At 53.2% G+C, this 25,552-nt stretch overlaps 1 protein-coding gene across 3 annotated transcripts; it reads right to left on the reverse strand.

The window, feature by feature from the left end:
• Positions 1–25,414, reverse strand: CAD (carbamoyl-phosphate synthetase 2, aspartate transcarbamylase, and dihydroorotase). 3 transcript variants are annotated; one of them, XM_080685104.1, is made up of 44 exons: positions 25,277–25,414; positions 24,889–25,028; positions 23,069–23,198; positions 21,105–21,247; positions 20,788–20,929; positions 20,421–20,592; positions 20,035–20,220; positions 19,738–19,850; positions 17,849–17,994; positions 17,465–17,596; positions 17,115–17,348; positions 16,762–16,983; positions 16,398–16,586; positions 15,785–15,909; positions 15,493–15,623; positions 11,587–11,699; positions 10,889–11,133; positions 10,429–10,675; positions 9,964–10,062; positions 9,554–9,778; positions 9,292–9,474; positions 8,878–9,096; positions 8,442–8,609; positions 7,690–7,872; positions 7,482–7,586; positions 6,559–6,798; positions 6,235–6,316; positions 5,788–5,954; positions 5,488–5,652; positions 5,217–5,348; positions 4,803–5,004; positions 4,263–4,453; positions 4,038–4,178; positions 3,744–3,845; positions 3,263–3,359; positions 2,603–2,647; positions 2,335–2,504; positions 2,156–2,230; positions 1,466–1,678; positions 1,252–1,377; positions 937–1,092; positions 751–852; positions 458–552; positions 1–351 (listed from the first exon to the last, which is right to left on the reverse strand). In XM_080685104.1, exons 1-44 carry the CDS (start codon positions 25,356–25,358, stop codon positions 249–251), a joined length of 6,678 nt encoding a protein of 2,225 aa, XP_080541230.1. In that variant the 5' UTR covers positions 25,359–25,414; the 3' UTR covers positions 1–248. The 3 variants fall into 3 exon arrangements, with proteins under 3 accessions (XP_080541230.1, XP_080541229.1, XP_080541231.1); XM_080685103.1 differs by having other exon boundaries at positions 2,335–2,507; XM_080685105.1 differs by lacking the exons at positions 1–351; positions 458–552; positions 751–852; ... (18 more) ...; positions 8,442–8,609; positions 8,878–9,096 and having other exon boundaries at positions 9,356–9,495.
• Positions 25,415–25,552: the final 138 nt, after the last annotated feature.

Consider the following 25,552-nt stretch of genomic DNA (forward strand, 5'->3'; position numbering starts at 1 on the left):
CTAGAGGCAGCTAAGCTATTTATTTAGTCAGTAGAAAAACTGTACAGAATTGAGGTGCAAGAGGGAGACAGGTTTGATCCCCATGCTGGAGAGCTCAGTCCAGTCCAATACCAGGAGTGTGGTCTGCACGTGTGTGCACATGAGCACGTGAGCTACCTGGATATCCCAGAGCATTGATGTGTGCGGCCCCCGTGGGGGGCACCGGATTCCATGCCCAGCATTTGAGCCAGAGGCTGAGGAGCGGGCCCCTAGAAGCGGCCCAGCACGGTGGCTAACAGCGCCATGCGTATGTACATGCCGTTCTCGGCCTGGCGGAAGTAGGCTGCTCGGGGGTCCGAGTCCACCTCCACGCTGCGAGAGAAGGCGAGAGTCACCACGGAGCCCGTGATGGCCTGTCCAGGCCTCAGGGTCCTCCCCAGCCAGCCCCGGGGGAGCCTCAACTCTGACGTCACGTCACCTGATCTCATTGACGCGGGGCATTGGGTGCATCACCACCATCTTCTTCTTGGCCCGGGTCATGATGTGGGGAGTGAGGATGAACTGGCCAAAGCACTGAGACAGACAGGGGCCCTGTCAGCACCTCAGGGCAGGGAGGCTGTGAGGCCACAGCCCCGGCTCCCCAGGTCCTCTCCACACCCACACGACGTGACCACAACCAAGGGGCGCTGACCAAGCTCCAGGAGCCCGGCCTCCCCGGCCTCTTGTCTGGGTGCCCGCAACCAGCCCTGGCTCCTGCCCCCTGGCACTCACCGCTTCATACTCCTGGGTGGAGCCGAAGCGCTCCTTTTGGATCCGCGTCATGTAGAGCACATCGGTGTCGGGCAGCGCCGCCTCGATGCTCTCAAACTCCTCCTGGAGGGCGAGACCAAGCGGGGTGAGTGCAGCGCCAGTTCTGCCTGCCTGACCCATGTCCCCCATGGCCTCCCGGGGTCTCACCTGCTTGGTGCCACGGGAGGCCACAAAGGCCCACACATCGGGTGGCATGCGCAGGCTGGGAGGCGCCACGTAGCGCAGGCTGACTCGGTACTGGGTGAGCAGGCAAGCCAGGGAATGCACTGTGCGTCCATGCTTCAGGTCCCCCACCATAGTGATCTAGGGGAGGAACCCCGTCACAAGAGGGCCCCCGGACTGAGCACCCCCTTCCCATTTCAAAGCGTTGGCCTCAGGCCCGGATGCAGCATGCCCGGGATAAAGGAGCGACTTCCCACCGCCTCCCTCACCAGGCCTTCCCTGGGCAGGCCACACCCTCACCGTCATGCCGTTGACAGTGCCAAGCTCCTCCCGGATGGTGAAGATGTCCAGCAGGGCCTGGGTGGGATGCTCTCCAACCCCATCCCCAGCGTTGATCACTGGCCTCCGGCAGTGCTTGGCTGCCAGCTGTGAAACGGCACAAGGGAGGAGAGTCCTGCCCTCTGCGTCTCCCTGTCCCAGTCCCGCCTCCCTGGTCCCCGGGCACAGGCCTCACCTCCACGGCTCCGGGCTGCGGGTGCCGAAGCACCACGACGTCCGCGTAGCAGCTCATGGTCTGCACGGAGTCAGCCAGGGATTCACCCTTCTGGACGGAGGATGTGGCTTCGGAGAAGCTGAGCACAGCGCCCCCCAGCCGGGCCATGGCGGCTGCAAAGGAGCTGCTCGTCCTCGTGCTCACCTCGTAGAACATGGAGGCCATCACCTTCCCCTGGGGGAGAGGGATGGGTACGTGTGTGTTCCTCTCAGGGAACACACAGGCGGCCTCTCTCCCCAGCTTACACAAGAGGAGTGCTGAGAGGATCCCTCCCCTCAAACCTCCCCATGAATTCCACCATCTGTGTCATGCTGAGCTGAAGGCTCTGCCTCCAAAAAGCCCTTGCTAGGAATCTGAATGAGACACATTCTCCGGGAGAAAAGGAAACATCCCAGCTCTCCCCCACTAGTCTATCAGCACAGACCAAGGGACCAGGTGAGTAGGCTGATGCTCAGGGCTTCGCGAGTCAGCTGCATGCCGACAGGACAGACATGGGACCTGGAGCAGCAGGCCTTCCCAGCAGAGAAAGCTGAGTGAGTGGGAGGTTCGGACTCACACGAGGGGCTTACGGCAGGGGAGGGAGGCCCCCCTGACCACCGCACAGCCCTGCTGACCGGGGCCGGGATCCTCAGCCCACAGCCCGACCCTGACCTTGAGGATGTCGAGGCTCCGCTCCTTCTGCACCATCATGCGCAGCGTGTGGGCCACATTGAACAGGTGAGACATCTAAGAAAGATCCGGAGTCAGCTGTGAGGGCAGCGCCTGGAGGTCCTGGCCCCGAGCTGCCAGATCCTTTCGCTCTGGTGTCCCGGTCCCCAGCCCCCAGGCACCTGGTCCTTGGTGAACTGCTGGACGGACAGGATATGTTGGCCCACTAAGGAGTGTAGCAGGGGTGAGGTCTGGGGGTGCAGCAGGCCAGGGGTCCCCAGGTTCTGGGGTGACGCCTGTCTAGGTACTGGTGGTGGAGGGTAGCAGGTGCCATCAAGGGTTCCCATCAGCTCTGCTGTGAGGGATGGGGCGGAAGAGGCTGGTCAGAGTGTCCCTCCTGCCAGGCCGGCTCAGAGGTCCCCAAGGCGAGTGTGTCGGGGGGCCTCTCACCTGGCTCAGCTGCCTTCCGAGACATCTTTTCCTTTGGCTCCTCGGCTGCAAACGGGCAACAGCATAGATGTAAGCCTGGGGCTGAGTGCTGAGAAGAGCCCCCGTGCCCCCCCGGACTCTGAATCACAGAGTCTGTGTTAAACTGGCTCACACCACAGTAGCTCTAGCAGGTTAGGGGAGGCAAAGGACTAGCAGCTCTGGGGACACACATGATTTCCCATGGGGCTGATGTATGCCAGCAGTGGCCCCCAACCCCCCCGGGCCCTCCCAAGTGGCAAAGGGATCCTAGGGAAGGGGAACGGCCAGGCTCACATCGCTGACCCCCTGGATTTACCCCACACTCTGCAGCCCCATGGCATCCCAGCTCCCAGGCACAGGAATGCAGCTGCCCACAACAAAAAGGACCGGTGAGAAGAAGCTATGGGGCCTCCCTGACGCTGGGCAGACTGATTTAGGCAAAGGTTGGTACAGTAGATCAGGTAGGATGAGGGGATGGCAGGAAGGACGGGGTAAGGAGAGAACGATGAGGTGCTGGGAGGGGAGGGCCTGGATCAGCTCCCAGACCACTGGTCCATCCGGGACACTGGGGGTGCAGGGGAGAGAGGCTGCCCCACACATCTCCACGTCCAGGTGGCGCACCGACATGACAGGGCCTCTTACCTGGCAGACCTGGGTCCGAGGCTCGGTGGATTCGGGGCGGCAGGTGGAAGCGGCCGTCAGGAAGCCCTGGGATGCCCCGGCGGGGCCTTTCAGGCGTCTGCAGAGCAAACACTGGTCTCGTGTTTGGAAAACCACTGATCCAACCCCTTCTCAAGGTCACCCCACCATGAAAAGCCAACTGCTCAGTGTCCACACAGACTCCATTCTCCAGGACCTCCCCCGAGCACGGTGCTGTCCGCAGCAGGGCAGGCACTCTGCTTTCTGGAGGCGCGTGCTGGCCCCACCACTGGCCCCCGAGATCTCTGGTTAATGGGTCCGTGTTTCCCACGGGCAACCTCCTAAACTGACAGTTAATTCTGTGGTCTGCAGCAGACAGAAGTAGGTGGTGGGGATTTTAACTGTCAAGTAAAGAGCCTTCCGCCCTGAAACCCCAGCCTTGGCTGCCACTCCCAGACTGCCCCCAGCCCAGCAGTGTGTGTACCGTGGTGACCTCACTGGTGGCAGGGACTGAGGGCGTGAGCTGGGGAACAGCTCCCTGAGGCCACTTGCGAACATCCTGTCCGTAGCCCGGGGGCACCAGAACCTGCAGGCAGAAGGCAGGGGTCGGGGAGTGAGGAGAGCGCCCGACTGGGATTGAAGGAATGAAGCCAGCAAGGAGAAAAAGTGCCCTGGCGGACGGTACCAGGGCAGCTGGAGGGGGTAGTGGGGCAGCACAGATGTGCTGGGGTGGGATGAAAATGGCACAACTGGGACTGTGCACCGGCCACACACGTACCTGCCCATCAATATAGGCAACCTCTCCTCGTAGGACCACGCGTCGAACGGTGCCCTTCACCCTCTGCCCCTCAAAGGGTGTCCAGTGGGCCTTGGAGAAGGGCATGTGGCTGGGGACTGTCCATTCATGCTCCAGATCCACCTGCCAGAGTCATGAGTCAAGCGAGAGAAAGACCACCCATGGGAGAGGCCCAGGGTTGGAGGCCCTCATCCCGCCATCCCCCACCTCCACGTAGGTGTCCTCCTGTGGGGGCAGATGAAAGATCCGCCGAGGGTTGTGGTGCAGGCGCTGCAGCAGGTCGTCCAGACTGAGCCGGCCCTCGCTCACAGCCGTCAGCAGCAACGGCAGCATGGTCTCCAGCCCGGGGAAGCCAGGGGGAGGCTGGGGCCCACACTTTTCCTCCAAGGTGTGGGGGGCTGGGAGAAAGAGCAGACCCTCAGCACCAATCACCTCCACCTCTGGGAGCCACACCACGCCAGGACTGCCGCCTCCCTCCCGGCACTACTTTTCTCTGGGGATCGGAAAATGGGTAAACAGGGACTGCTGCCATCTTCTGGGGCCCCGCCCGACCCATGGTCTCTCGTGTACCATTTTACTTATCTGCTCACTCATCCTTTCACTGAACATTTATCAAGCACCTAGCATGCACCAGGCACTGTAGTAGGGGCTGGGGTATTGCACAGATCAAGTCCCAGTCTTCGTGGGGCCAGGGGCCTGGCCCAGATCCCTGCTGGGCAGGAGGAGGCACATTGCGGGCCCTCTCACCGTGGTCTGAGGCAAAGCAGTCGATGACGGCCATGTTCTCCCACAGGGCCTCCACGTCCTGCCGGGAGGCCAGCGCAGGCCGGACCTCCCCCTTCCCAGGCCCCAGGCGCTCCAGGTCATCTCGGCTCAGGAACAGATGGTGGGGCGCCACCTCGCAGGTCACGGGCAGCCCCTGGGCCTTTGCAGCTTTAATCAGCAGGATCTTGGGCGAGAGCACGGAAATGCAGAGGAGGCCTCTCCCTATGCCCTGCCCTACAAGCCCTGCGGCCAACATCCCCTCTTGAAAAGTTATGGGGCAGACAAGCTGAGGGTCTAGCTCCAGGCTCCTCAGACCCGCTACTGCCCCAAGGACTCCCCGGACCTCCTGGTGTTACTGGGACGCATAGGGGCACCAGGACCTCTGGTGTAACTCACCTCCTCCTTCCGAGCCACGTGACAGATGTGCACCGAGCGCTGGGTCAGCTGAGCCACCATGAGGACAGCAGCCACACTCTGCCGCTCCGCGTGGGCCACAATAGGAAGGTGGGAAGGCCACGTCTCGAAATGCTGGGGGCAGAAAGAGTTTTCTGGGAGAGCCTGGAGCCCTCACAGAGCTCTTGGCTCCTCACTGCTGTCAGCCCACTTTGTGGGGCCCTCCAGCCAGCAGGGATTGTCCGGCTGCCTCCCTCCACTGCCAACTCCCTACCTCCATCCACTGGTCCACGCTGTCCAGCCGCAGCTCGGAGAAGGTCTCGTTGAGGTAGAGCTTCAGCCCTGCAGCAGACGCAGCTACCGGACCCAGGGTCCCTGCATTTTCCGATGAGGCTCCGAGGAATAAGGCAAAGTCACAGCGGGCACCAGCCTCTGCCAGCTGGGGAGGACAGTATGAGGTAAGGGCCCAGCGCACCCATGCAGTCTGGCACCAGTGGCCTGGGCCCTGGGGAGGGGGAAGGGGAGGCTGGTGGGGACACGTGGGTCACCATGAAGCAGGGGTGCAAGAGCTCACCTTCTGGGCCAGGGCCAGAGCAGGGGCATCGATGATGGGGGGCCGGGTATTAGGCATGGCACACACCATGGTGATGCCTCCAGCCAGGGCGGCAGCTGTGCCCGAGGCAAAATCCTCCTTGTGCGTGCCACCTGGTTCCCGCAGGTGCACGTGGACATCAATCAGTCCTGGGAGAATGGGAAGGCGGTAAGATCAGAGGAAGATTCATACATGAAGGGCATCCAGGAGGTGACTGGGGCGGCAGGAACATGAAAGCGAGAGGTGGGGAGGTAACTCAATCAAGGGCACTGTGCACTGGGGAGTGAAGGAGCTGAGTGACCAAGATTCTGGGCGTCCACTCTGTGCAGTCCAGGGCAGGGAGTGGGCCCTCGGCCATCCCCCACCACACCAGGGTCTCTGACAGCTGTTCCCAGCGGCCAGAGCCAGGTCCTCCTGAGCTGCACGTACCAGGTAGCCGCACAAGCTTTTGGGAGGTCATGCAGTCAACATGCACCTTCATGGGAGGGACTGGCCCGATCTGGCCCAGGGCCTGCAGATGGAAACCAGAGTCAGCTCTGATTTAAGGGCATTCTGGGAGTTGTAGGTAGGGACTGGGTTTCCCATAAACCAGGCTCCTGCCTCTCTATCTTCACCTTCTCTCTCTGTAGCCACAAAGTTGGATTATTCGCATGGCTGCTTCATTCTGAGATTTCCCAACCCACAACATGCTCATTCTCCCTCCTCCCCCATTAACACTGGCTGTCTCCCTCCCTGCACCCTGGTCTCAGTTACCTCCACAAATAGTTTGGTGCATTTGATGTCAATGATGAGGGGCACAGAGAAGTCAGCGGCCAGACGTCGGGTACGGTAGCCCTTGGTGACGAAGGAAGAAAGACGGCGGCCCCCAGCTCCACGCATGGACAGGTTAATCACCAGCTCAAAGTGATTCTCTGCCAGCTGCTCCAAGATGCTTCGCTGTGGTGGACACTCACCATCGACTGCCTCCTCAAAGTGCCAGTCCACAGCTGTTACCTGGGGCCCAGAGACAAGGGCAGGGCCAATCTGAGCCTGGCAAGGAAGGCCAGCCTGAAGGGAGGGGAGGAGGCCCGGGAGCCCATGAGAAGACTGGGTGGGGATCAGGGCTGCCTCTATTTGCTGGTGGCAGTCTATTTCTTGACAGGGAAGACATCTAAACTTGGTGATAAAGGACTCTGCAGGATGTGCCTACACACACACACATACATACACACACAAATAGATAAAATTCTGGAAGGAAATATATTAGAACTAGTGCACGAATTCATGCACGGGTGGGGTCCTTCGGCCTGGCCAGGGATCAGGGCCAATGTGGGCCGGCCGGCCACAGGGAGGGACCATGAGAGGTTGGCTGCCCAGGGGGAGGTTGGCTGTGGGAGCGCACAGACTACCAGGGGGCAGCTCCTGTGTTGAGCATCTGCCCCCTAGTGGTCATTGCGCATATCAGCTACCGGCAAGTCGTCCTGCCTTAATAGTTGCTTAGGCTTTTATATATATAGATTTTAACAGTGGTAGAGAAATCACAGGGCTTTTTTTCTTTGCTTTTCTGCATATTCTACTTTCTCTGAATGGAATATACGTGATTTGCACAATAACAATAAAAGAGGGGAAGAGGGAGAGAATTCTTTGGTACTTTCGAACCCTTGCAGGGCAGTGTGGGGAGGCCGTGGAGCCAGTACCTTGACTCCGTGCTCGGTGTAGAAGTCAGCGGTGCCCAGACTGGCATAGAGGCTGTAGCCCAGGCTCTCCAGCAGCCGCACTGTTGGGAGCAGCTCACTCTTGTTCTGACCAAGCAGAGGAAGATGAGGTTATACTTCTCCAGTCTCCCACTTCAAGGCCAGGCCATCCACCCCATCTCTCTGAGTGCCCCCACCCCCAATTCTGTACCTTATAGCTGCCAATGGTCAGCAAGATGTTCTTCTTGGGGATCTTAAAGCCAGTGCTTAGCATGGCCTTGAGGTAGGCCTCACAGCGGCTCTCCCCAAAGCCGGCCACTTCCCCGGTGCTGGTCATTTCCACACCCAACACCACGTCAGCACCCGCCAGGCGGGAGAAGGAAAACTGGGGCACCTGAAAGAGCAGGAGGTGAGAGAGGGGCCGCCTCCCCACAGTGGGAGAGGCAGCTACAGACCCTCTTCTGGGTCCCATCCAAAGAGCGGGGTTAGCCTGCCTGCTGTTGCTCCACGTGTAACCTCCACCCACCACCAGCTGCCTCCCCAGCACACCTGAGCTTTCCCTCAGCTGTCCCCTGGCCTTGGGACACTTCCTCACCAAGTTCTGCAAATCAAACACCCGACCGTCCTTCCAGGCCTAGTTCAAGTGCCACCATGTCTCTGAAGCTGTCCCAGGTCACCCTTTTTAGAAGTGGTACCTGCTGTCTGCAAACTCCTTTAGCATTTTTCATATCTCTATTCTATTATGTAGGTCTATTAGAAACTGTTCTATAAACAAGCTGTTTTGGATCCAACTCCTCTCGCCTCCCATTACAGAGTAAAAGGCCTCCTCATCACTCCATGGCCGAGCAACACCTACCCACAGCAGGTGTTGGGTTTACACGCTGACAATGTGTACGTGAAGGAACTCTCTCCTCCTGCCTCCCAGCTGCTGCCTGCAAACCTCAGGGTGCTGATCCTCCTTACCTTGACCCCCACGACTCCAGAGCCAGTCATGAGCCCCACAGGCTCCACTTCTTCCTCCATGATGACCCGCGTGGCTAAGGCTACTAGGTCTACGCCCAGTGTCTTGGAGACGAAGGGAAAGGAGCGAGAGACACGCACGTTGCATTCGATGACTTTCAGCTGGTCATCCTGGGGCAGAGAACTGGTTAGGCCTTCCCAGGCTGGGCTTGCTGACATACCTCCCTGACCACGACTCATCCCCGCACTTATTTCTGTGGGGAATCAACCAGGTCAGAAACCCTGACACTGTGGGTCCTAGCCACAACCCGTCCCTCCACCTTTTGTGCCTACTTTCACGAGGGCCGGAGAGAGTGCTGAGCTCCCTGGCACTGGGGCCAGCACAGAACGAGGAGGCACTGTGGCCCTTTAGTCCCTTCCTTTAACCCCTTCGCCCTACCTTGGCAATTAGCTGCAGATTGAAGGGTCCCGTGACCTGCAGCTCCTGGCCCACGGCATGCACGATGGCTTGGATCCGCTCCAGGGTTTTGGCAGTGATGTCTTGTGGTGGGGTCACCAGCGTGGCATCCCCGGAGTGCACACCTGCATTCTCCACATGCTCTGAGATGGCGATGGCTGCCACCACACCATCACAGGCCACGGCATCCACATCAATCTCCTGGGAGGAGGGGATGTGTGTGTTCGCAGGACAATGTGATGTAGAGCAAGGACCATTGTCTTCTCCCACTTGCCCCAGATGCTCCCTTGCTTTAAGAGCCTTGGTGCAACCCAGCCTTCCCAGATCACTGTGCCTATGAATGTCTGTGGGACCAGAGAGGGGCCTGCCCTAGAGACTTCTTTGTCTGCAGCCTACCTTGGCCTCCTGGATGAACTTGGAGATGACCACAGGGTGCTCCTTGGAGACGGCAGCTGCGCTGCTCAGGAAGCGCTCCAGGTCCCCATCAGTGTAGGCCACGTTCATAGCAGCGCCACTCAGCACATAGGAGGGGCGCACCACGCAGGGGTACCCCACAGTCTGGCAGAACTGGCGAGCAGACTAAGGGTGCAGGGAGCTTAGCTAGATTGGTCACACTCACCCATGACATCCTACAGCCTCCCACGAGGTCCCAGCCCACCTCTAGGTCACTCAGCTCCCTCCATTGAGGCTGGCTGATGCCAATGGTATCAAGGAGCCGGGAGAACTTGAAACGGTTCTCAGCCGAGTCGATGGCTTCAGGGGAGGTGCCCAGCACCCGGCACTGCTGCCGATGCAAAGCCATGGCCATGTTGTTGGGCAGCTGCCCTCCCATGGAGAGGATCACGCCTTCGGGGTTCTCTAGCTCATAGATGTCCATCACCACCTACAGGGCAGGAGGAGAAACAGCGGTGGGGACAAGTGGGGTCAGGGCCTCAGCCTTCTGGCTCACTGCTCCTCACCCTCCACCACATCCCTTCACATCCCACAACTTCCAAAGGATCTTAGGTCGGCCAGCTACTCCTACTTGATCCCGGCCCCTCAGGCTAAGAGAGCCTGCATCCCTCTCACCTCAAAAGAGATCTCATCAAAGTAGAGTCGGTCACACATGTCATAGTCGGTACTGACTGTCTCCGGGTTGTAGTTCACCATGATGGTCTTATACCCCATCTGCAACGGGGAGGGACTGATATTAGCAATCAGGTGAGAGGAAGGGATGGAGAAACTAAGCCAAAGCCCCTACTCTGGAGAGCACTGCCTCAGCTTCCTCAATAACTGCGCAGCGCACCCCGCCGGGGAGGGAGTGGGGCGAGCACCGTAGGTATTGAGAAGTGGGCACCAAGTGCTGGAAAGGACACACATGCCTGTGAGGGGCACAAGATAGGCTAAGGGGACCTTTGCCCCAACCCAAAGCCCTACAACAGATGCAAAGAGGAGCAATTAACAGAAAGGGCCAGGATGGAGCATGGGTGGAAGGCAGTCTCTGCAGCTGAACAGAGCAGCAGGGAAAACAGAATGAGAGACCAGCTCCCGGACCTTTCGGAGTTGCTGGATGCAGCCCACGGCACACCAGTCGAACTCGACGCTGGAGCCGATACGGTAGACGCCAGAGCCAAGGACCAGGACGTGAGGCGTCCGAAAGGTGAGGTCATGGGTGGTGCTCCAGTATGTCAGGTACAAGTAGTTTGTCTGAGCTGGCCACTCAGCTGCAACTGTGTCAATCTGCTTCACCGCTGGGCAGATCCCCAGTTCCTGACGCAGCTTGCGAACAGCCAGCTCTGTGCTAAAGGAAAGAGGACAGAAACATAGGCCCTGGGAGAGGGGTACAGACTGAGTAGTGGAGGAAGATCCCAGGGCCGGGGTCACCGAGGAAAATACCCTAGGGAAGGTCAGAGGCCGCCAAAGCCCCCACTCTCCCTTTCTGAGGGCTTCTCACTAGTACCAAGGGTCACTGCCCCCCATTTCTCAGCCCAAGGCCCTCGCCGCCATCTCTCACCTGAGAACCGCAAGGGCGATCTGCTTGTCTGAGAAACCAAGGCGCTTGGCCTGGTGCAGCAGGTGTGGGGGCAAAGGCTGCCCACGGTGCTGCTCCAGCAGCTGGGCGTGTGCGACGATCCGCTTCATGCGGTGCAGGAACCAGCGGTCGATGCGTGTGAGCTCATACAGGCGCTCCACCGAGTAGCCAGCCCACAGAGCAGCTGCCACCACAAAGATCCGCTTATCTGTTGGAGTCTCCAACTCCTAGTGCGAGAGGGCAGACAGATGGAGACAAAGCATTGTGCAGAGGCAGGAGATGGCAGAATGTTAAGCAAAATGTTCCCAATCTACTGTCAGCACCTCAGACAGCCTGGAGCATGACTGTCATCATCTTCAAGAGGGAACTGCAGACCAGCGCGGAGGCTCTGCAGTCGCAAAAACCTGGACGTGGATCCTGCCTCTGCCTCTCACTGCCTACGCGGCGCCGAGCAAGTTCAACAACCTCGCTAAGCCTGTTTCCTCATCTATAAAACCAAGTCTAATACGTCCTCATATAACAAGTGAGATGACATCCCAAAATCCTCAGCAAAGTGAAAACACAGCGAGTGTCCACTAATGACTGCTGCTACTACTGCTGGGAATGGGCTCCGGGGCTGGGGACAGAGAGCAGCAGCGTTCACGTTAGAGGGGGTGCCAGGGGAAGTGGTGGCCACTTACCATGTCACTGACTGGCTTTACTGTGTGATCAAAACCCACACAGTTCTCGTCCACCATGCGCAGAGCCTTCTGGAAGGCCTCCTCAAAGGAACGCCCAATGCCCATCACTTCACCTGGAGACACAGGATGTGAAGACTGAGGGCCTGGTGGTCGGGGAGCTGCCCGGAATGTCTATGGTTTAGTCAAGTAAACCTCCTCTCCAGAGGTTCTTGGGTCCCATGGTGGTGAGATTTATGGTGTTTCATTATGGAAAAATCTTAAACTTTCAGCTCTGCCCCCTACAATTTTCATGTTTTATTAGTGAATATGGAATTCAAATGCCTAGAATGGGCCCTGGCCAGTGTAGCACAGTTGGTTGGGCAACGTCCTATTCACCAAAAGGTTGCCGGTTCAATTCCTGGTCAGGGCACATGCCAGGTTTGCGGGCTCAGTTCCTGGTAGAGGGCGTGTAAGAGGTGGACAGTCAATGTTTCTCTTTCAAATTGATGTTCCACTTATGCATTCATTGGCTGATTCTTGTATGTGTCCTGACCGGGGATCAAGCCTACAATCTTGGTGTATCAGGATGATGCTCTAACCAACTGACCTACCCAGCCAGGGCTGTTTTCTATGCTTTGGGTTAGCCCCTTAGGATAAATTTCCAGAAGTGCAGGGGAAACAGGTAAGATACATCTTCTGGCTCTTGTTAAGTATGAATTGCTTTATAAAAGTTTGTGCTTTACAATACAAAGTATATGTTTAACCAACCTTCTAAGAAATGTGTATCATCATTTAAAACAATTTTTGTTAAGCCCTAGCCCAGTGGTCGGCAAACTCATTAGTCAACAGAGCCAAATATCAACAGTACAACGATTAAAATTTCTTTTGAGAGCCAAATTTTTTAAACTTAAACTTCTTCTAATGCCAATTCTTCAAAATAGACTCTCTAGGCCATGGTATTTTGTGGAAGAGCCACACTCAAGGGGCCAAAGAGCCGCATGTGACTCGCGAGCTGCAGTTTGCTGACCACGGCCCTAGCCGATTTGGCTCAGTAAATAAGAGCATCAGCCCAAGGACTGAAGGGTCCTGGATTTGATTCTGTTCAAGGGCATATACCTTGGTTGCAGGCTCAATCCCCGCCCTGGTCAGGTCGGAACTCATGCAGGAGGCAACCAATTGATGTGTTTCTCTTTCTCTCACATTGATGTTTCTCTCATCTCCCTCCCCCTCCCTTCCATTCTCTCTAAGAATCAAGGGGAAAATATCCTCAGATGGATTAACAACAACAACAAAAATTTGTTAAGCAGATTATCTCCTTTTTTAAAAAATATATTTTATTGATTTTTTACAGAGAGGAAGGGAGAGGGATAGAGAATTAGAAACATCGATGAGAGAGAAACATCAATCAGCTGCCTCCTGCACACCTCCCACTGGGGATGTGCCCACAACCAAAGTACATGCCCTTGACCGGAATCGAACCCAGGACCCCCCGTCCACAGGCCGATGCTCTATCCACTGAGCCAAACCAGTCAGGGCAGATTATCTCCTTTAACTAGATTTCTATTTATTTATTTAAATCCTCACCCAAGGATGACGCTTTTATTTATTTATTTTAATCCTCAACAGAGGACATGCTTTTATTGATTTAGAGAGAAAGGGAGAGAGAGGGAGGAATAGAGGAAGGGAGAGGGAGAGAGGGAGAGACAGAGAAAAAGAGAGAAACAATGATGTGAGAGAGAAACATTGATCAGTTACCTCCCGTACACACCCTGACTGGGGATTGAACCTGAAATCTTTTTGGTGTATAGGATGATGCTCCAACTAACTGAACCAGGTGGCCAGGGCTAGATTTCTATTTATTACTAAGAGGGAGCTTCCCCCCTTCCCCCAGTTTGTTTACCGATTTCCTGTTCTGTAAAGTTTTGTTCATGTCCTCTGAAAATTTACTCCATGGTTTTCAAGTATTTTTTACCAACTCTATTTATTTACAATCCTAATATTTGTTTCTTTAGAGAAAATTTTAAAACACCAAGATACTAATAGCAGTGTTAAGGAACTGGATTGTAAGTGATTTTAATTCCTTTGTAATGTGTTTATATCATAAGAGTTTTATCTTGGGTAAAAGAAAACCCCAACACTCACACCTGCATGCCTAGAAAAATCCTGGACTCATATATATGCCCAAATTAATCTCTGTGTGACAATATTAAAAGTGATTATTCTTTGGTTAAACTATCTTTTTCTAATTTCTCAATGATAGCTGTACCTTCCTTGTATAATAAAAGTTACCAAAGATCACATTCCAAGAATACTTGAATAGATGTAAAACTCTGAAATGTCTCATCTAGGAATCAATCTTTGATTGTCCTATTTTCAATCCACTTCTTTTAGCCACAATTTAATTATGGCTTCGTTCCCATGTTTACTATAATTTTCATGTAACAAATTCATCTCCAGAAGGAACAACTTGGCAGTCTTGTAAGATTTCTAAAAATTCTGAAATAATATCTGAGCTTAGACTTAACTTGTGTGAAGGCTACTGTTGCTCTTAATGGGGATGGGAACACAGTGAAGTGCTCTTATCCTTAGCTGGTGGCACTGTGGTTCGTGCACATGCCCGGTGGCTGAAATGTCTTAGAGGACAGCCTAAGGCGACTTAAAAGGACGCGATAAGGAAGCATATTAACGCAATCCCAGCATGCCCTACCACTGCTCGGAGGCCGACCACTCACTGTTCACCACTAAATTTCCTTCTTTTTTGAAAAAGGTCTCTGAGCCCAGCCGGTGTGGCCCTGTGGTTGAATGTCAACCCATGAGTCAGGAGGTAACAGCTCAATTCCTGGTCAGGGCACATGCCTGAGTTGAGGTCTCGATCTCCAGTAAGGGGCATGCTGGAGGCAGCCGATCAATGATTCTCTCATCACTGATGTTTCTATCTCTCTCTCTCCCTCTCCCTTCCCTTCTCTGAAGTCAATAAATTAAAAGAAATAAAGAAAGAAAAGAAAGAGGTCTCTGAAATCCTGCTCTCATCTTATACATTGTGTTAAAAAAAAAAATCTCATTTAGTGATCATGGCAGAAAGGGCCCAGGAAAGGAGATGTGCTAAGAATGGCCACCACTGCCCTAAATGGTTTGACTCAATGGATAGAATGTCGGCCTGTGGACTGAAGGGTCCTGGGTTCGATTCCAGTCAAGAGCACATGCCCGGGTTGCAGGCTTGATTCCCAGTAGGGGGCATGCATACAGGAGGCAGCCGATCAATGATTCTCTCTCATCATTGATGTTTCTACCTCTCTCTCCCTCTCCCTTCCTCTCTGGGAAAAAAGAAAAAAAAAAAAAAAAAAAAAAAGAATGGCTACCACTGTGCTGACTTGGATTTAGAGGGTTCACAGAAAAACAGCAGCCATTGTTTGCCCCAAGCATCAGAGTTTTAAACTAGCACAGTCACTACCATTAACAGCCTAAAGGCCGTGGGCAAAATGCCACGAAATGCTGTGGGTGGAGTTTCACGGAAGCGGCCTCACTGTCAGAGGAACACCAGCAAGCAGGTCGTTTTCAGTTCTTGGCGCTGCCCTCTATTTGGCCACAACACTTTCCTTTCCTGTCAGTTACTCAGTGGTAAGATGAGAGAGATGGGATTCTCTGATGGCTATCACCCCTCCCACAGAGTCTGACCTGCGTCGGGCGGGAGGGGGCATGCGTATTCTGACATAGATTTCCAGATGCCTTCAATCCCCACTCCTAGTAATAAGACCTCCTTTCTTAGTTTGAAATGTCCCTATTAGCTCTGAGGAACTGTATTCCCAAGAAGCTGCTAATACAGATGCTGAAAGGCCATGCCAGGGAACTATCTCTGACATTCCAGATTCTTGGGACAGGTGGGACCGCGGGGGGTGATCTGAGGAGGGGTCTCCGGACGTGTCTTACCAACGCTCTTCATACAGCTTCCAATCTTTGTGCTAACACGAAGGAACTTGCTCAGGTCCCAGCGGGGAATCTTCACCACACAGTAATCCAGGCTGGGTTCAAAGGCCGCTGTTCCTCCTGTCACCGAGTTCCTGGGAGCCATCAGGTGGGGGTGCCAGAAGGACAGAGGGGGAGATACACAAGTTGAACCTCCAGATAGCTCTCTCCATCCCCATACATCCAGACCAATGTCCTTTTCATATTCCCTGTCCATGAGTTTTCTTTACCTCCCTGACCTCCCCGACCCTTGTACCTGAGCTCAGGCAGAGGGATGCCCAAAGCCAGCTTGGCTGCCACATAAGCCAGTGGATAGCCTGTGGCCTTACTGGCCAGAGCAGAGCTTCGAGAGAGCCTGGCATTCACTTCGATGATATAATACTGCAGAGAGAACAGAGTCACCAGGTAACTGGCCGAGAAGGCCCACCTAGGAGATCTCAGAAAGGTAAGAAAACAAAGCCCTCCCCAAAGGGATGGATAGCAACAGCCCCCTCCCACCAAGGCCCAACCCTACCAAAGACAATCCCAGTTTCTACTCTGGGGTCTGTAGGGCCAAAAGGCCTCTTGGCCTTGAGGCCTCAAAATTTTGGAAGGAGGGCCCGGCAATCATGGCTCAGTGGTTGAGCGTCGACCTACGAACCAGGAGGTCACGGTTCGATTCCTGGTCAGGCACATGCCCAAGGTTGCGGGCTTGATCCCCAGTGTGGGGCGTGTAGGAGGCAGCCGATCAACGATTCTCTCTCATCAATGATGTTTCTCTCCCCATCTCTCTCTCTCTCTCCGAAATCAATAAAAACGTATTTTTTAAAAATTTGGGGAGGAAGGAGATCCAATAGCTAGAATATCAGCTCCAGGACCTAGAGTCTCACCTGCTCAGATTCAGGGTTCAAGGCATACTGCACATTGCACTCCCCGACGATGCCAAGGTGCTGGGTCACTTTGATGGCCGTCTGCCGCAGTAGCTGGTACTCCCTGTCATTCAGCGTCTGGCTCGGAGCCACCACTATGGACTCACCAGTGTGGATGCCTAGTGGGTCCAAGTTCTCCATGTTACACACCTGTGAAGAGAGGGTCCCATGGAGGTCACTGCCAAAGGGGGTCAGGAAAGAGTGGTGGCTGTATCTATCCTGGATCTGAGGGACACTGAACGCACAGAGGTCTGAACCCTGGCCTCTGCTCTTACAAGAGCTCGTACTGCCCGGCACGGCTCCCACCCTGTCTCCATCTACTCACCGTGACACAGTTGCCATAGGCGTCTCTCACCACCTCATACTCAATCTCCTTCCATCCCTTCAGGGACTTGTCTACCAGGACTTGGCTGGTATGGGCAAAAGCTGGGGCCACGAGAGCACAGAGCTCCTCCCTGTTGGATGCGAAGCCAGAGCCCAGGCCACCCAGGGCAAAGGCTGCCCGCACCAGCACAGGGTACCCCAGTCGCTCAGCGGCTGCCTGGGCCTGCAGGGAGCAGAAGAGATAAACCAACAGGTCAGGCCTTGACTGCAGGCTGCACAGAGGGTTCCTGGACACAGAAAATGAGATATAAAGAAAATGACACCGTTCTACCTCCCTCCAGCCACCTCTCAAACCTGTTCAAGAGAATTTGCTGCCTCACTGGGAGCCACATGCTCGCCAATCTCTGCCATCCTGGAGGCAAAGGCGCGCCGGTCCTCAGTCAGCTCAATGGTCTCCACGGGTGTCCCCAGGACCCGGACCCCATACCGAGCTAGCACTCCAGCCTTGGTCAGCTCCACACCACAGTTCAGAGCTGTCTGGCCCCCAAAAGTCAGTAATATGCCATCTGGACGCTCATTACGGATCACCTGAGGAAGGAGAGAGGCATTAGTACCTTGCAGTTAGGAAATGGATCAAAGAAGTTTAGAAACCCAGTGTGCCCACCTGGGTCCCCCTCCTCAGCCCAGCCTTACCCCAGTCGTACCTGGGTGACGTAGTGAGGTGTTATGGGAAGGAAATAGACCTTGTCGGCCAGCCCCTGGGAGGTCTGCACTGTGGCAATGTTGGGGTTGATCAGCAACGTCTGGATGTTTTCCTCCTTCAGGGCCTTGATTGCCTAGGGAGACAAAATGGCACATCCACCTCGACTGCAGAAGGAAGACTGTAACAGTCTCCATCTTCTTTCCTCCCTGTACTCTTAGTCCCTAACAGCCACTCCTCCTCCTCAGCACCTCACCTCTCCGCACATTCCCCAGATTTCCTCCTTCATTTCCCCCCACAACCAAGGTTCAAGCCTCCGCCTTTCTCCTCAAGACTCTAGCCATTCCTGAGGCTCACACACCCAGAGGGATGGATGGACATGACTTACCTGAGAACCTGAGTAGTCAAACTCGCCAGCCTGGCCAATGGAGAGGCCCCCCGAGCCCAGGATCAGGACCTTCCGTGGTGGGGGAAGCCCAGAGCCTGGGCTGGGAGCCCCGGGCAGACACAGGCGCTCAGCCAGCCGCGCTCGAACTGTGGAAACAAAGCGAGTCATGGACAGAACTAAGCGAGACCTGAGAGAAATCATCTGGATTAACCCCCTCATTTCACAGAAGAATCCAGAACAAGCAATGACTCTAATGCAGTGGTTCCCAACGTGGGGAACACGCCCCACAGGGAGGCAATCTGATTTTTAAGGGGGGCAATTCGAGAATGAGTTATTAACAGTGAATATTTTGCATTTCTTATGGTTCTAGGGGCCTCATATACAGTATATAAATATGTATTGTAACATATTTATGCATTTCAATTCTCTATTATATGTTTTGAAACTTTATTTGCCACTTTCTAAAATTTTTAAAATATATTTTATTGATTTTTTTACAGAGAGGAAGGGAGAGGGATAGAGAGTTAGAAACATCGATGAGAGAGAAACATCGATCAGCTGCCTCCTGCACACCCCCTACTGGGGATGTGCCCGCAACCAAGGTGCAAGCCCTTGACTGGAACCAAACCTGGGACCCGTCAGTCTGCAGGCTGATGCTCTACCCACTGAGCCAAACTGGTTAGGGCTATTTGCCATTTTTTTGTATCATTTCATATTATTATTTTTTTAACAACTTCTTAGTGATTTCTTCCTCAGTACAACTGTCCTTTCGTTCTTTTATTTTTCTCTCTCATGGATGCCATGCTCTTTAGAAGCTTGTTTAGACCAAGTTAATAGCCTTTTAGGCTTCCTCCATGTGAATAGGAGCTCACTTTTTGAATAATAAGAATTATATGTCATGGGGGGGGGGGCATCAGGATTTTAGATGCTTAGGTGGAGCATGGCCCAAAAAAGGTTGGGAACCACTGCTCTAGTGGATGGCAGAGTCAGAACCAGAACCCAGCCCTCGCCAGTTTTGACTCAGTGGTTGGAGCACCCGCCGTGGACTGAAGGGTTATGGGCTCAATTCCGGTCAAGGGCATGTACCTCAGTAGCAGGCTCAATCCCTGGCCCTGTTTGGGGTGTGTGCGGGAGGCAACCAATTGATGTGTCTCTCTCACATCTGATGTCTCTCTCTGTCTCTACCCCTCCTTTCCACTCTCTCAAAAGATCAATGGAGCCCTGGTCGGTTTGGCTCAGTGGACAGAGCATCGGCCTACAGACGGAAGGGTCCCGGGTTCGATTCGGCCAGGGGCACATGCCCGGGTTGCGGGCTCGATCCCCAGTGTGGGGGGCGTGCAGGAGGCAGCCAATTAATGATTCTCTCTCATCATTGATGATTCTCTCTCTCCCTCTCTGAAATCAATAAAAGAAATATATTTAAAAAAAAAGATCAATGGAAAAAATATCCTCAGGTGAGAACAACAAAAAAAGCCCGGCTGGTGTGGTTCAGTGATTGAGTATTGATCTATGAACCAGGACGTCACGGTTCGATTCCTGGTCAGGGCACATGCCCGGGTTGCAGGCTTGATCCCCAGTGGGTGGTGTGCAGGAGGCAGCCATTGATGTTCTGCTCTCACATCATATCAATGTTTCCGTCTCTCTATCCCTCTCCCTTCTACTCTCTAAAATCAATAAAAAAAAATAACAACAACAACAAAAGAACCAGAACCCAGGACTCATGAGTCAGGAGCTGCTTTCAATAGAAGTATAAATAAATCATCTTGGTTTGGGTGCTTTCCCACCCCTCCCTCCTTAACCTCCCAAACTGTATCAGTTTCCTGGGGTACATTCATCCTAGAGCCAGCCCTGTTCTTGGTTCCACAACCCAGTTCTTCTCAGGTGCTTACCTGTCTGGCCCCCAGGGTTTCCAGTGATGCCTTCTTTCACAGTTTCCAGAAAGATATCAAAAAGAAGTTCCATATCTGAAGGGCCAGCTTGGTGCTCTGGGTGAAACTGGACACTGTTGAAGAGATTGGATCACGAAACCTGTCACCATCACTGGCCTGGGCAGTGGCAGCCTCGGAGGTGGGGATTGGGATAGATGACTGGGGCCCACGATCCCTCTTTACTTTTGGACCTTCAAATCCCAGGGGGCTTCAAAGCTGTACACATCCAGTCCCTGTGCCAGAATCACCCAGGCTCACCTGAAGAAGGGCAGGCTGTCATGGACAATGCCCTCATTGGAATGATCATTGGCGTTGGTGAAGAGAGGAAGCCAGCCTGCCGGCAGGGAGTCTGTTTCCACAGCAAACCCATGATTCTGGGATGTCAGGAAGCAGCGCCCAGAGCCCGCCAGCAAGCAAGGCTGGTTGTGGCCTCGGTTCCCATACCTGGGGATGGAAGCAGCTGAGTCACAGGCCCCTTTCACCCTCCTTCACCCCTGGACCAAACCCAGCTCTCATTACTCTCAGGACCCTCACCAGCTCCTGCTCTGTTTCAACACTAATAAACACCAACTCCATGCCCTTTCTCAAGACTCCCCACCCCTCTTGTCAGTAGTGCAGGCTCTTCCTCTCCCCATAAATCCCACCTCATCTTATAAGTCTTGGCCCCAATGGCTAAGGCCAACAGCTGGTGTCCCAGGCAGATCCCGAAGACAGGCCGGGGATTAGGCTCAGATAAGACACGGCTCAGTGTGGATATCACATTGGGATAGGAGGCAGGATCACCAGGGCCATTACTCAGGAAGAGACCCTCATATTCTGGAATGGGCAGAAAAGATGACGTCATAACCAGTATTCAACTACAGACACACTTGCAGCCCTTACCATTAGAGCAAAAGCCCTTATCTCCATTGTCTTCCCTGCAACTCATGTTGGCTTTAGCAATTAGACCCAGGGACAGATCTTCCACACATACTGTTTGCCTGTGGTCCTACAGAGAACCCAGCTACTCACCCTGGCTGTCTAGTGCATGGTCCCAGGGTACCACAGTGACCTCAGCCCCACGCTGGCACAAGCATCGGATCTGATTATACTTTAGGCCACAATCCAAAGCAAGAATGCGAGGGGTACCCCCTGCATTGAAAACCTGTGGAACCTGAGAAAAAAAGGGCAATGGTTGGCAGCTGTGATCAGTGGGTATAGATAGGCACACACCAACCCCCTAACTTGAGAGGCCTCTTCTGATTCTACCTCAAGTGCTCTCCATGGTTACGGACAGACTGTAATTACCGTGCTATAGCTTACAACACTCTCCCACTCGCCCACTGTACCTTAATGGAGACCTCTGGCACCAGGGGGCGGGCATTGGGGTCCAAGAATGGCAGGGCTGAAGGATCTGTCCCATCCTGGACCAGCTTTCCCAGCAGAGACCCTTGTTCTCGCAACTTCTTAGTCAGCTCCCGAGTGTCCACTCCTGTCAAAGTAGCACACTCTGAGAGATCCCACTCCCCCAACTCAGTCATGCATGAGGTTAAGACTTCCAGGAGAACTTCCATTCCAGAGCCGCGTCACACACAGCTGGTCTATGGGCATCAAAACCCTAAGCCAGGGGTGGGCAAACTTTTTGACTCGAGGGCCACAATGGGTTCTTAAACTGGACCGGAGGGCCGGAACAAAAGCATGGATGGAGTGCTTGTGTGAACTAATATAAATTCAAAGTAAAGGAGCGGAGGGGAGAGCAAGAGAACCGGATAGAACAGCCGGATCTGGCCCGCGGGCCGTAGTTTGCCCACGGCTGCTAAGCCAAACTGATGGAAACACACTACCATCCAATATTCTTGCCAAGAATCTCACATCTGAATTGTACCATGAATCCAGATCTGTTTGTTTACAGAATATCAAGATTTATCTGTTTATAGAAAAAGAACATGCTAAATGAAACAACAGGCATGTAATCAACAAAATGCAGACTGGGATACTCCAAAGAAAAACTGACCTGTTTCTGTCAATAGTTACAAGGCCCATAGTTTAAAAAGATATAATCAAATGCAATGTACCAATCTGGTTTAGATTCAGATTCAAAGAAACAAGCCGTGAAAAAATGACTTAGATAACTGGGAAAACTTTAAACCTTGACTGGATATTTGATATTAAGGAATTACTGTTACTTTTTAAAATGTACGATGTTATTGTGGTCATGTTTTAAAAGGATTCCTTCTTCAGAGATATTTAAATATTTATGGGTAAATGACACAATGTCTGAGATAAGCTTCGAAAACCCCGGGGTGACTTGTGGCCGTGCTCCCGTCAGGGACCCCTTTCCTATAGGGACTCCCTGGGTTTTGGTGGCTGTTTGTAGCGAGATCTTGGTATAGCTCTTCTCAGGGCTCTCTGCCATCTCCTGTTACGTTTCATGGACCTGCCCTCTCCTTGGAGTGGTTAGTCCCTTCACTAAACTTCTCAGTGAGGCTTTTGAGTTGCATGTGCTTCCTGCCCCAATTATGACCTGACTTATCTGTATGGAGACCCTAATAAAACTCTCAAGTTAAACAAAAAAAAAAAAAAAAAAAAAAAAATCCGCCCTAACCGTTTTGGCTCAGTGGATAGAGCGTCGGCCTGCGGACTGAAGGGTCCCAGGTTCGATTCCAGTCAAGGGCATGTACCTTGGTTGCGGGCACATCCCCAGTAGGGGGTGTGCAGGAGGCAGCTGATCGATGTTTCTCTCTCATCGATGTTTCTAACTCTCTCTCCCTCTCCCTTCCTCTCTGTAAAAAATCAATAAAATATATTAAAAAAAAAAATCCAGCAGGACCCAGCTGGCTTGCCTCAGTGATTGAACCAGGAGGTCACAGTTTGATTCCCTGGTCAGGGCACATGCCCAGGTTGCAGGCTGCATCCCCACTGGGGAGTGTGCAAGAGGCAGCCAACCAATGATTCTCTCTCATCATTGATGTTTCTATCTCTCCCTCTCCTTTCCTCTCTGAAATCAATAAAAAATATATTAAATAATAACAATAATCCGGGGGTTACAGTAATGGTGATGAAATAAGTTTAGCCCTGAGTTGGTGGCTATAGAAGCTGGGGGTTAATTATATGCTCTTTTTTCCTTTTGTATGTTTGAAATTTTCCATGAGAGCAAGAGCTCAGTTCCTTGCTCCAGACCCCAATCTAACATTCAAATCAGATTCTTTCACAACCTTGAACTCAAGTCCCAATAGTGCACAGAGATCTTCTCTTGGTTCTTCCCATCGAGGCACCAGTCCTCTGCCCAACCACACGTGTGCTTGCACTATACCTTGCAGGCCAGGTATGCCATGCTGCTGCAGCCACTCGTGAAGGGTGCGGATGGAACTCCAGTGGCTAGGGGTGGGACAGCACTCTCCCACCACCAATCCTGCCACGTGGATCCCCGAGGATTCAAACCACTGTTGATGGAAGGAAGAGATCATGAGAGCCCAGGGCCTCATACCTTGCTATGTCGTCTTTTCCCATGGTATGGCATGAGCCCTGTGCTTCAGCCACACTGAATGACCTATCATTCCTTAAGCACACCAAGCCCCTCATGCTTCTGCCCTTTACCAGCAGTGCTATCCCCCATATGAAACACTGAACACATGGGCCCAGGGTGCCTGATTAATCATTGAAAATGAGCCCTAGCTGGTTTGGATCAGCGTCCACCTGCGACTCAAGGGTCCCGGGTTCGATTCCAGTCAAAAGCACATGCCTGGGTTTGGGGCTTGATCCCCAATAGGGGGCGTGCAGGAGGCAGCCAATCAATGATTCTCTCTCATCATTGATGTTTCTCTCTCTCTCTCTCTCTCTCTCTCCCCCTTCCTCTCTGAAATCAATAAACCATTTTTTTAAAAATTGAAAATGACATTTTCCTTTACCCCAAATTGAGATCATAAATCCCCTTTTCTGTGAAGCCACCCTAGTCACCCACTGCAGCTTGTGTCTCCTCCTTAGAGCTCACCTAAGCTTATTTCATTTTCACTGTTCTTGGTTTCTACATAAAACCTCAATTTTGCAGGTTTATAAAATCAATTTTGTCAATGTGTTTACAGTTGACAAAGCTGGAGATTGACATGTTAGTGAAGATACTGCATTATAAGCTAGAATGCAGTGTATTCATAGGTTTGTGATGAGACATGGTCCTTTGGAGGAATAATATGTCCCTTACCTAGAGTTCCCTCTCCCAAGTGGAAGGCAAATTAAGAACTAAGGCTCAGTAAGCCTGGAATTAGGACAAAACAAGTTTGTGTCTTTTTCACAGAACTGTGAACTCCTCAAGAACAAGGTGACTGATACATGATTGTAGCCAATAAACATTTACTGAGCGCTGGGGGAGGAACAGTGAGCACGGTCCCTACGGTCACAATGTTAATTTGTTACTTAGGGAGCATGAAAATCAACAAGGTAACATGTAAATAAACAAGATCATAATTACAGAGTGTGATAAAAATAGTGTAAAACGGGTAGGTGCACAATACCTTACTAAATAAAGATAAAGGCTCAGGGAATATACCTCCTTCACAGGGGATTATATACATAAAAAGATAACAGAAATTTGTTATCTAATAGATAAGCATTCAATAACTAGAGAAACAGGTCCTTTACGTGGGAGGGAGTTGCATATTCAAATTACATCTGCTTAGTGGAAGATTTAAGGAAAGATGGATATGGAGCTTGTTACTTAGGGATTTGAAGGTAGTTTGGCAGAACCTTCTGTGTCCAGGAAGTCTAGTCTGCACATGGACAAGTGTGTTTACAACACATGTGACAGAAAAGCATCCGTGGTGATCTGCTGGCTCCAGGAGGCCTTACCCTGGTCTGTCAGGGCCTCAATTTTGCAGTTTATGAAATCAAGTTTGTCAGTGTGTTTACGGTTGACAAAACTGGAGCTTGACATGTTAGTGAAGATACTGCATTGTAAACTAGAATGCAGTGTATTCATAGGTTTGTGATGAGACATGGTCCTTTGGAGGAATAACATGTCCCTTACCTAGAGTTCCCTCTTCCAAGTGGAAGGCAAATTAAGAACTAAGGCTCAGTAAGCCTGGAATCAGGACAAAACAAGTTCGAGAAATACTGCACCTAGGCATTGGGTGTGGCTACCTTGCTGAGACCGAACTCATCCACTTCATCTGGGGGGATGCCATAGTTGCCGATCAGAGGATAGGTCAGCACTAAGATCTGTGCTTTGTAGGATGGGTCTGTGAGGGCTTCGGGGTAGCCGACCATGCCGGTTTGAAACACTGCAAGAAAGAGGCAGGGCTGGGGCTCAGGAGGGCCCCCTTGGGAACACTGCCCCACTCCACGAGAATGCTCTAGTAGAGGCTGCCTTGACCATGAGATGAAAGGGGCTGGGCTGGGGACTTGCCGAAAGGGGGGTGGGGGTGGGGTTGTGTAGGCGGGAAAATGGCGGGGTCTGGCTAGGGCAGACTGGGCAGAGAAGGGCCGCAGAGAGTGGGACGAGATCGGCAGCCGGACCGGGCTTGCTTACCCACTTCTCCGGCAGTCGACACAGCGGCCCCAAAGGGCTGGCCCCGCAGGACCAACCCATCCTCCAACACCAGGGTCGCCATGGGAACGGAGCTCCGCGCTGTGGGCACTCAGAGCTGGAAGCACAGCAAGTTTCCGCCAATGCTGGGACCACGTGAGGACCGGGAGCCCAGAGTAGGTACACGTGGCTAGCGGCGCGCCCGGCTGGAGATGGTGCGCGGCGGCAAGCAGAAGCCCCAGGAGTGCCGGGAGGCGGCGGACTGCGGCGGCGCGGGCA

This window comes from Plecotus auritus (genome assembly GCF_963455305.1).
Source record: "Plecotus auritus genome assembly, chromosome: 8".
Taxonomy (NCBI): Eukaryota; Metazoa; Chordata; class Mammalia; order Chiroptera; family Vespertilionidae; genus Plecotus; species Plecotus auritus.